General features: G+C 60.7%; 1 protein-coding gene across 1 annotated transcript in view; it reads left to right on the top strand.

Moving 5' to 3' along the window:
• Positions 1-10,292, top strand: part of PRRC2A (proline rich coiled-coil 2A) — a 21,731-nt gene that overhangs the window by 1,610 nt on the left and 9,829 nt on the right. The window contains 14 exon segments of the mRNA XM_025192353.1: positions 301-400; positions 961-1,033; positions 1,513-1,656; positions 3,714-3,847; positions 3,975-4,055; positions 4,298-4,433; positions 4,585-4,678; positions 5,489-5,687; positions 6,389-6,779; positions 7,162-7,460; positions 7,746-8,097; positions 8,765-8,972; positions 9,071-9,737; positions 9,739-10,276. Coding sequence (XP_025048138.1) covers positions 301-400; positions 961-1,033; positions 1,513-1,656; positions 3,714-3,847; positions 3,975-4,055; positions 4,298-4,433; positions 4,585-4,678; positions 5,489-5,687; positions 6,389-6,779; positions 7,162-7,460; positions 7,746-8,097; positions 8,765-8,972; positions 9,071-9,737; positions 9,739-10,276 — 3,416 coding nt within the window.

Raw genomic sequence — 10,292 nt, 5'->3', positions numbered from 1 at the left:
GAAACAGGGTTGGGGAACCATGGCTAGCTGGGGGTGAGGCCAGGGGACTGTGGCTGGCTGGGGAGCAAGGAGGGGCTGGGGCAGTAAGGCAGGAGATTCTGGCTGGCTGGGAGGTGGGAGGCAGGGGCACGTGGGGCCCTTGACTGGCTGATGGTGAAGACTTGGTTGAGGAACCAAGTAGGATTTGATTCCTACTCCAAGTAGGATTTGGAGTAGGATCCTTCCCTACCTCACTGCCCTGGTAGTGCCCCAGGCTGGGGTCTCCTGGGCTTGTCCTCCCTGACTTTGCCCCCCTTGCAGTACCGATGCCTCAGCAGCTCCGCCGCCGGAGTCGCAGTCACAGCCGGCTTCACAGACGCCTGCCTCCAACCAAGTGAAACGCCCCCCAGCACCCCCCGAGGTGAAGGCTTGGGGAGGGGTGGGGAGGAATTGGGCAGGAAGGTGTATGCAAGCCCCCTGATGTAACTTATCAGACCACATTTCCTTCCCAAAGCAGAGGAGGACCCAAAGCTCCCCAAGAGACCCCACTGCCCTCCCAGAGCTAGAGAGAACCCAGGTGTCCAGGGTCTTAGCACCCCTGTGACCCACTGCCCTCCTAGAGCTGGAGAGGACCCTGGTGCCTGGTCTCCTAACTCCCCAAAAGACCCTACCACCCTCCCAGAGCTGGGATGAAACCCAGGTGTCCGGACTCTCTGATGAACCCTTCTTCTCCATCAGCCACTCTAACCCTACCCTAACTAGACCCCAGTCCCCTTCCATAGTGGGGATGGTACCCAGATGTCCTGTCCCCTACACCAGTCAGTCCCTGCCCCTATGGACAGTTCCCAGGTGACCTACCTGAACCTCCTGCCCCCGACTGATGACCTTTGGTGAGGGTCTATATGTGAAATATCTTGGGGAGCTGGAGCACTTTGGGGGTTGTGCCCCCAAACTCACCCGCCCCCTTTTTTTCTGTTTCAGAATCCCCCCACAGCAGCAGGCGGGGTAAAGTCTTGGGCTCAGGCCAGCGTTACCCATGGAGCGCAAGGAGATGGTGAGGCTGGGCACTAGGGGGCGCTGTGCAGTTGGAGGGGGGGGTGTCCTCCATGGTCATAGGGTTGTGGGAGATCATTGGTCCTCCAGGGGTTTAGAGGAAGCAGTTTGTGTTTTCTTCAACCTCTTTGGTCCCCCACGGGCATGGAGGCGGTAAGCCCTTGGTCCTCAAGGGTCATAAAAGTGAGAGGCCATTGGGCCTCCAGGGTTGCAGACTGGGCTTTCCCCTCTTTCTTTTCTAGAGTCATAGAGGTGGCAACCCCTTTCTGCCTCTTGGTCTTCCTGAGTCATATATGTGGGGAGCCCTTTGGTCTTCCCAGGGTCACAGAGAGGATAAGTCATTCCTCATTCCCCCTGTCCTTAGAGCCTGGATGATCATAGAGGCAAAAGGACCATAGAGGATCTTGGTCCTCCTGGACAATAGATGTGGGCTGGAGAGGGGCAGAAGACCACCCCTAACCACCCTCTCTCTTCCTACAGGTGGAAAGGGATCAAACCTACTGTCGCGATTCTCTCGCGAGGAATTTCCGACCCTGCAGGCGGCTGGCGACCAGGACAAGGTTGGCAAAGAAAGGGACACTGCCGATGCGTCGTATGGGCCAGGACCAAACCTCCGCCCCCAGAGTGAGTCTCACCCTGCCTCCGTTTCCCCTGTTCTTCATAGCTGTTTCCCAGTGGGGCACCTCACCCTGAGCCAGCTGCATTGTGTAGTTGGAGGTGGCTAAATTTGCCTCTCCCTCCCCCCCCTCCCCCCAAAAAAAGATGTGGGCCTGTTAGGTTAAACAAGAGAAGAGGTGCTAGTTTACAAGCTTCTTCTTTTTTTCTTTTAAGACAGAAGTGGAGCTAATAAGGTGTTTTTTGTGGGGGGTTTAAGGGTTGTCAGTAAAAGTGATGCCGATGTTCCACCATGATTGCCTCCCCACCCTTTGTTTCTGCTCGATGTGTCAGGGTGTTTTTAAGCCTCCTTCCCAGGCATTGGGTCTTGCCTACAGCAAAAGTTGTGGATGGTGACTGGGCTGTGCCCATGCTCCTGCTGGAAGCAAAGTCAGAGGTTCCTGGCTAGAGGGTCTTGCCCCTCCTCTCAGGGTCAGACCCATGCCATTTTGGGGGTCAGAAAGTAATTTTACCCCATGTTCAGATTGATATGGACTGGGGTGGGGGTTTGCCTTCCTCTGTAGTGGGGAGCATGGCCTCTATCCAGGGCCTCTTGAGTGTATATTTTCAACATTTTATAGAAACAGGACATTGGTTGCTGTGGCTCCTTTGCTTTACCTGTGGCAGGTGTTCAGTCTGTGTTGCGTCAGGGTGGAGGGGTAGTCCTATAGCATCATAGAAAATTTGGGTTGGAAGTGATCTCAGGAGGTCACATCTAGTCCTAGCCCCTTGCTCAAAGCAAGACCAGTCCTAATTAGATCATCATCTAATGTAGAGTTGAGATGGATTTGTCTGGGATGGTTTGGATAGGCCTGATCCTGCCTCAAGCAGGGGATTGAACTGTATGCGACCCTTGGAGGTCCCTCCAGCCCGACTTCTCTAGAAGTCTATGATTTTATGAAAAAAGTGGAGCAGCCATTTTATAAATACAGTATTTCATGATGTGTAAGTCGAAGTTTGAAGCCAAAATATTTACCTTTTTAAATTTCCGCCTTGATTTATACACCATATCAATACTTTTGACCCCAGCCCCAACCTGACTCAGACTTCTTCATTTACTGACAGTGTGGGGCTCAGGCCCAGCCTAAGCACATCCTATAGGCCTTACCATCACCTTGGAGACGCCGCTCAGCCGGGCGCCAAGCCCAGCCCTGTCCCCTGCAAATGATGCAGCCTGGGCCGCACCAGCTGAGCCCAACCCTGTCCCCTGCAAGCAGTGGTGCAGCACGTGCCCATCCCCCAGGTGCCCAGTGTGCAGAGGCAGGTATAAGTCAACCCCATATTAATGATCCAAAAAGTTAGGTCTATGAAAATCCTAACTTTTTGGATCAGAAAACTGGGGTCAACTTGCATACTGGACACCATCAAGTATGGTAAATAAAAAAAACCAAAGAGGTGGCCAAAAAAAAAAAAAGAAAAGAAATTCTTCTAGTCCAGGGGTAGGCAGTTATTTGGGCCCAAGGGCCACATAGCTCATCAAAACTCCCTATCATGTGTCATGTCAGCACCACTACCCCTGCCCCCCCCACCCTTCCCCACCATGCAGCAATTCACCAAAACTCCCTACAGGGTTTTCCGCCTACAGTGAGCAGTGTTTGGGAGCAGGACCGGCAGGCTAGGCCAGGATCATGGAGCTGGGTTGCAGGGTGGTGACAGATGGGGCCTGGGCCAGGGCTCGGGCCTGGGCTAAGCCACGGTCTGCTCCTTGCACGCCTTGCCCTGTAGGGGGTGAGGGAAGGGTGTGGTGATGTGTGGGGGGATAGGCGCTGCCTAGGAGCCAGCAGAGTTCGCCTGGGCAGTGCGGTCCGTGACACTGCATGGAGCTGAGTCCCATCCAGGGCAGCCCACCCTGCACTCCCACCCGCGCCTGCCGGCCCAGCCCCAACCAGTGCGCAGCTCCCAGCCCACCTGTGCTATACTTGGTCAGTAAAAACATTTCCCCTGGGCTGGAAAGCCAGCCTGGCTGCAGCAGTCATTCTTCGCAGTGCTGCCCCCACCCCCGACCCATCTCCCCCTTTGCCTTCCAGATGCGACGAGCTGGCGGGATGGAGGCGGGCGGGGTGCTGATGGGGAGCTGGTGCCCGAGGAGCGCCCCGGAGCTGGCCCGCAGCCCTCTGGGCCCCCCCAGTTCCCTCCCTACCGGGGGATGATGCCACCATTTGTGAGTCCTGAGGGGAAGGGGGAGGGGTAGTTCATTACCTTATTGGGTGCTTGAAGGGGCTTTGAGCTGGCCCTGTGACTTTAGGGTCCCCCTAACACCCCATGCCCTGTCATCCCCCCCCCCACAGATGTACCCCCCGTACCTCCCGTTCCCGCCTCCATATGGGCCTCAGGGACCTTACCGCTACCCCACCCCAGAGGCACAGAGGTGAGTGGGGTGGGGGTGGGGCGGGGGGATCCGGACACCTGGGTTCTATCCCCAGTTATGGGGGAAGGAGCAGAGTCCAGTGGGGTGCAGCCAGGGGGGTGGACACCTGGGTTCTCCTGGATCTTGAGGAGCTAAAGTAGTGGTGGGTTGGGAGCCCAGACACCTGGGTTCTTTGCTGGGTTTCAGGGCTAGAATAGGGGCTAGATTGGGAGCCTGGACACTTGGGTTCTGTCTTACCCCCCTCACCCCCGGCTCGCAGGCCCCCGCTCCTCCCACCCCATGCGCGTGTCGGAGCCCATCAGCCGCCCACCCGTGCTAAAGCAGGATGACCTCAAGGAGTTCGACGAGCTGGACCAGGAGAATGATGAAGGCTGGGCAGGTAGCACCCCCTGCTGGGCTGGGAGGAAACGCCCCCACTCCCTGCTGGATCAGGGCCAGCACCACCACCCCTGGGGCAGGTGTTGGGGGGCAGATATGGGGTTGGAGGGGGCAGCCCAGGCCCTGATTCTGCTCCTGCATGCCTGGCGTAGGTGCCCACGAGGAAGTGGACTATACAGAGAAGCTGAAATTCAGCGACGAAGAAGACGGCAAAGACTCGGACGAAGAGGCAACGGGTGAAAAAGAGTAAGACCCTGAGCTCTCCCCTCACTAGCTCAAATGGATCAGTCTGGTGGGAGCTGCTGGCCCAGTATCTGTTTCTCTTTCCCCCCCCCCCCCCCTCCCCTTTGCCTAATGGTCCAGCCCAGAGTGAGCTTCTGGGCTGTATCCCATACCCCCTTCCCCACCCCCTAGTGTGTTCATACTATTGGGGGATTCTCCCCTCCTAGGTCCAAATGAATTAGCCCAATATCCTCCCCATCCTTACATGTGGTTTAGCTCAGTGGGCGGTGTTCAGCCTTGTCCCAGACCCCCACATCCCTGCTTCCCAAATGAATCAGCCCAGTATCCATCTCCGTTACCCCCGCATATGGTTTAGCCCAGTGGGAGGTGGCCGGCCTATCAGCACCCCCTACCTTCCAAATGGATCAGTCCAGTATCCCCCCTCCTCATCCCCACTCCACTTGGACCAATCTAGGCTGGTATTAGCCCCTCCCCACCCCCACAAATGGTTTAGCCCAGTGGGATGTACCCAGCCTGTTATCAGTCCCCCACACCCAAATGGATCATCCCAGTGTCACCCTCCCCACCTTCACATAAAGGTCAGCCCAGGGGTACCTACATGGTCTGGTATCAGCCCCCTGCCCCTCCATGTACACTGCTGCCCATCCAAATGGATCAACCCAGTGTCACCCCCGTTCCCTGCACATGGTTTAGCCCAGTGGAAATGCCTGTCTACCCCCACCACCCAAATGGATCAGCCCAATATCTCCTCCTGCACGCACGCACGCACGGTTCAGCCCTGTTTGTCTGTCTCTTCCCTCCCTCCCCCTGCAGGAAGGAGGCGGAGCCAGCAGGTGAGGCCAAGAAAGGTGCTGGCCTGGCTGAGGCTCCTCCCCCAGCGAAGGCAGCCTGGGCTGAGACCTCACGCGTTCCCGAGGGCCCCAAGCAGCCAGCCCCACCTCCCCCCACACCCCGGCCCCCCCCACCTCCACCCCCAAATCGGGGCAACTGGGGGCAGCCCAACGACTTCCCGGTGAGTTCAATGTGGGGGTGGAGCATCATTTCCCATTGCAGCATGATTTAGGGACAGAGCATGGAGGGGTCTATTTCCCATTGGGGTGGGAGCTTCCTATGGTAGGGGTGGAGCCTCCCACATGGGTGGGGCTTGTGGGATCCTTTCCCATTGGGATAGGACATGGTAGGGGCTGGGGTCTTCTATGGGGCTTGGGAGGGAGGGACTGTTTTCCAGTGTGGGGGGTGCTCAGTAGGGGGAGACCTTCCATAGGTGGGGCTCTGGCAAGTCTCCCAGTGGGGCCAGGACTGTGAGGGGCAGGGCTCTGGGCTTCCCACCAGTAGGGTTGAGGCTTCAGTCATGGATTGAGCTGAACACCCAAAAGCAGTGGGGCTTTGGAGAAGGTGGGGCCTGGTGGTGTCCCCTCTCATAGGGTGGGTGGGGCTTGGATTGCAAAAATGGGGTGGGGCCTTGGGAAGGGCTGGCCCTTGTGGTGTCTTCTCCCACAGTCTGGGTGGGACTTGTGCCAGTTTCAGGTCTCCTGTTGGGGCAGACTGCAGTTGGGATCCCAGAGGGGGTGGGGCTTTGAGGAGGATGAGGCCCAATAACTCCCACAGGGTGGGTGGAGCTTCTGTCATGGTCTCAGCTCCACTATTGGAGGTGCTAGTGCTATGATCAACTGACTCCGCCCCCCCATCTGACTCCACACCGGTATCCCCCAGGGACGAGGCCCGCCAGAGGACGAGGATGAGGCGTGGCGCCAGCGACGGCGCCAGTCGTCGTCGGAGATCTCAGCGGCTGTGGAGCGAGCACGGCGCCGCCGTGAGGAGGAGGAGCGCCGCATGGCTGAGGAGCGCCGGGCCGCCTGCGCCGAGAAGCTCAAGCGCCTGGATGAGCGCTTCGGCGCCCCCACCCGGCGCCCCAAAGCTGAGAGCCCCCGGGCCCCGCCTCCACCAGCTCTGCCCCCTGCTCCTGCCACCCCGGCCACTGCTGTCGTTGTCACCACCGCTGCCACCCCGGACACCACCGCCGCCCCAGCGCCTGCACCGCCTGCCGCCCCGGAGATCAAGGAGGAGGCGGCTCCCAGCACTACAGTCGCAGAGGCTGCCCCAGGTAGGATGCGGCCCAGCCCTGAGCCAGCCGCAGCTCCTGTCCGTTATACCTAGCCCTCTCCCCCACAGCCCCATGAGTCAACCACAGCTCCTGTCCTCCTTATACCCATCCCTGCCCCACCTCCGAGCCAGCTGCAGGTCCCTCCCATTGTATCCAGCCCAACACTTCCCCCACCCCCCAAACCCATGCACTTCTTATCCCTGCTATATTCATGTGAGAACTGGCCACAGCTCTTATCCCTGTTGTGCCCAGCTCAATGCCCCCCAGCCCCCGAGGCAGCCACAGGTCCTAACCCCATTATACCCAGCCCCATGCCCACCCCACAGCCAGCCGCAACAATGGGGGACTAGCAGCTAACTCCTACCCTTTCTCTCACCTGTAGTTGAGCCCCCTCCAGCTCCACCACCAGCTCCAGCACCCCCGAAGGAAACCTTGGAGGTGCCTGAAGACCCAGTGCCAGCTCCAGCCCTGACCCCGGCTCCAGCTCCGGCCCCAGTCCTGGTTCCAGCCTTGGCCCCGGTTCTGGTTCCGGCCCCAGTTCCTGTTGCTGCCCCTGCTGCCCCAAAACCAGAGCCCAAAGCTGAGCCCCCAGGGCCCCAGCGCCAGCCACCCCCAGCCCAGCCCTTGGGTTATCCCAAGTACCAGAAGTCCCTGCCGCCTCGTTTCCAGCGACAGCAGCAGGTAAAAGCCAGGCCTGGGGCATCATGGGAAGCTGGAGGTCTGCGGGGGGGTTGGAAATGACTGGCCATTTTAGGGCAAGGGGCAGTTGGGGGTCTAGGGTGACAAGGGGCAGTTGGGGGTCTAGGGTTGCAAGGGGCAGTTCCCAAACTGGGGTGGGGGTGGTGGTTCCCTTGGTGATCACAAGGGGGTGCTGCGCTGCAGGGGTGTCTGGGGGAGGTGGTAGGGTTCACTCTGAATGCCCCCCCCCCTTTTTTGCCCAACTCCCCTTTTTGCCCCCTCTTCCAGGAGCAGCTGCTGAAGCAGCAGCAGCAGTGGCAACAGCAGCAGCAGCACGCGGCTGGTGCAGGAGGAGCCATGCCGGCCTCCCCCCAGCAGGCGGGCCCTCCCCTGGGCCCTCCGGTGGCACCAGCCACGGCTTCCTCCCAGCTCCCTGGGCCCCCACAAGCCCCACCGCAAGCTGCGCCCCCGCAGGCCCCACCCCCCAAGGCCCTATACCCTGGGGCCCTGGGGCGGCCCCCACCTCTGCCCCAGATGAACTTTGACCCACGCTGGATGATGATCTCGCCCTACATGGACCCGCGGGTGATGCAAGGCCGACCGCCTGTGGACTTCTACCCGCCTGGCGTGCACCCCTCCAGTAAGCCCCACCCCCTTCTGATGGCCACATCCCCATCCCCAGTGCTCCTTGGCCGAGTCCCATAGGGCAGAGAGTCATGGGTGGGTCAGGTCACCCAGGGGATCTAGTTCCCTTTCAGGGCCATGGGGCCAGCTTGATGCAAGCTGCCTCATTGGTCCAAGTGTGTGTGGGGCAGGACTGAGAACCTAGTCCAAGCCACCCCATTGGTCCAGATTAGACTGGAGGCTGGACTGTGAGAACTAATCTAAGCCACCCTATTGGTCCAGGTGTGGGTGTGTGGGACCATGAGACAGTGCAAGCAACCCCATTGGCCCAGGTCTTTCTGGGGGTGGGGCCTCAGAGACCACCCACACCACCCTGTGGTCTAGCTCCCTGGGAGGTCAGAGTAACTATTGGCCCCACCCCTGCAGAGTCCAGGCCTCTTCATCCATTGGCCCACCCTTGTAGGTAGAGCCAGGGCCACCCATTAGCCCTGCCCCGCTTCAGCAGATAACCCATGTGGCCTATGCCCCGTTGGTGCTGCGTTGTGAATGGTCTTGAGGGCCCATTTTCCATACTCCCATTGGTTCCCATAGCTTCCCATTGCCCCAGGTGCATTCTGGGAAGGAGGTAGGACTGCTAGGGGGCATCTCTGGTGTCTTATGACCTCTACCCTACCCCTTTCTAGGCCTGTTGCCCCGGGAGCGTTCAGACAGTGGTGGCTCAGGCTCGGAGCCCTTCGAGAGGCACCCGGGACCCCCGCTGCTACCCCGGGACCGAGGGACCCCCCCTGGCGAGCCCAAGCTGGCCTGGGGAGGTGATGCCTTCCCTGGCCCTGAGCCCCGGGGCCTCGCCTCCCCACTACGCCCACCTGAGGAGGATGACAAGGGCCTGCGGTGAGTTCGGGCCTGGTATTGGCTTGGGGGAAGTTCGGGGTCGGGGCATCACTCAGAACCTGGCAGTGATTGGCCTCTTCTCTTCCTCCACCAACCAGGAGCGAGACTCCGCCTGTGCGCCCACCCACCTATGTGGGTGCCTACCAGGCCTTCGGCGAGAATGGAGCACCGGCATCCCTGCCCCGCTTCTCCAGCGACGAGCCTCGTCCTGGGGGGCCTTGGCCGGCGGGCCTGGCACTGCCCTCTGGCCCCCCTCCAGCCCCCCCAGAACCTGCCCGCAATGGCCCAGCCCCAGACAAGGACTCCAGGCCTGACCTTGAGGACCCCTCTCAGGTGGCCAAGAAGCTGCCTGCTGAGCCAGCAAAAGAGGAGGCTCCAGTGGCAGTCACCAAAGTCTCAGAGCCTCCCCGGCGCCCGCCCCGCCAGACCCATGACTTCCAGCGGGCACCGCGACGTGAGCCCAAGACGGAGACCCGTTGGGGGCCACGCCCAGGTGCTTCCCGGCGCCCCGAAGACCCTGACAGGCCCCCGCGTCGTGCTGGGCCCATTAAGAAACCTCCCCCAGTGAAGGAAGAGGTCCCCAAAGACGCCAAGGAACCAGAGGCAGTGGCGGTGCCAGCAGTGCCCAAAGAGTCAGCCAAGCCAGGCCGCGATCCCAAACCCAAAGTGGCTGTGAACGGTGCCCTACCAGTGCCTCCTAAAGACCCATCGGGGATCTCTGCTTCACCCACCCGCCGCCGCCGGGAACCCCCCTATGCGCGTGTAGGAGCGGGGGGGGGGTTTGGGGAGCCGCGGGCGAGCCCGGGGCAGGGGCGAGTACTTCGCCCGTGGGCGCGGCTTCCGCGGAGCCTATGGGGGGCGCGGGCGGGGAGGTGGGCGCGGCCGCAGCCGGGAATTTAGAAGCTACCGGGAGCCTTTCTATCGGCCAGAGGAGACAATTGGTGGAGGAGTAGGAGGTGGAGGGGGGCCAGCTGTGGCCCCTGGCAGTGCCACGCGGCCACGCACAACCAGCGAGACCCGGAGCGAGGGATCTGAGTATGAGGAGATCCCCAAGCGGAGGCGCCAGCGGGGCTCAGAGACTGGCAGTGAGACCCACGAGAGTGCCAGCGACGTGGCTCATTCAGATAAAGAGGCGGCCACCCCAGCCCAGCACCAGCCGCCACCATCGGTAGCAGTGGCAGGAGGGGGAATGGCAACCAAGGGGGACAGGAACCGAAGCTCTGTGGCCTCGCAGCCACCTCCTGGGTTACCCCGCTTCTCTGACAAAGTGCCGCCGCGCCTCTCAGATGGGGGCGGCAGCCGTGGTGGGGCGGGCTTCTT

This window comes from Alligator sinensis, unplaced genomic scaffold (assembly GCF_000455745.1).
Source record: "Alligator sinensis unplaced genomic scaffold, ASM45574v1 scaffold336_1, whole genome shotgun sequence".
NCBI lineage: Eukaryota > Metazoa > Chordata > Crocodylia > Alligatoridae > Alligator > Alligator sinensis.
Note: the sequence above shows the minus strand (reverse complement) of the source record. Positions and strands in the feature narration are given on the sequence as shown.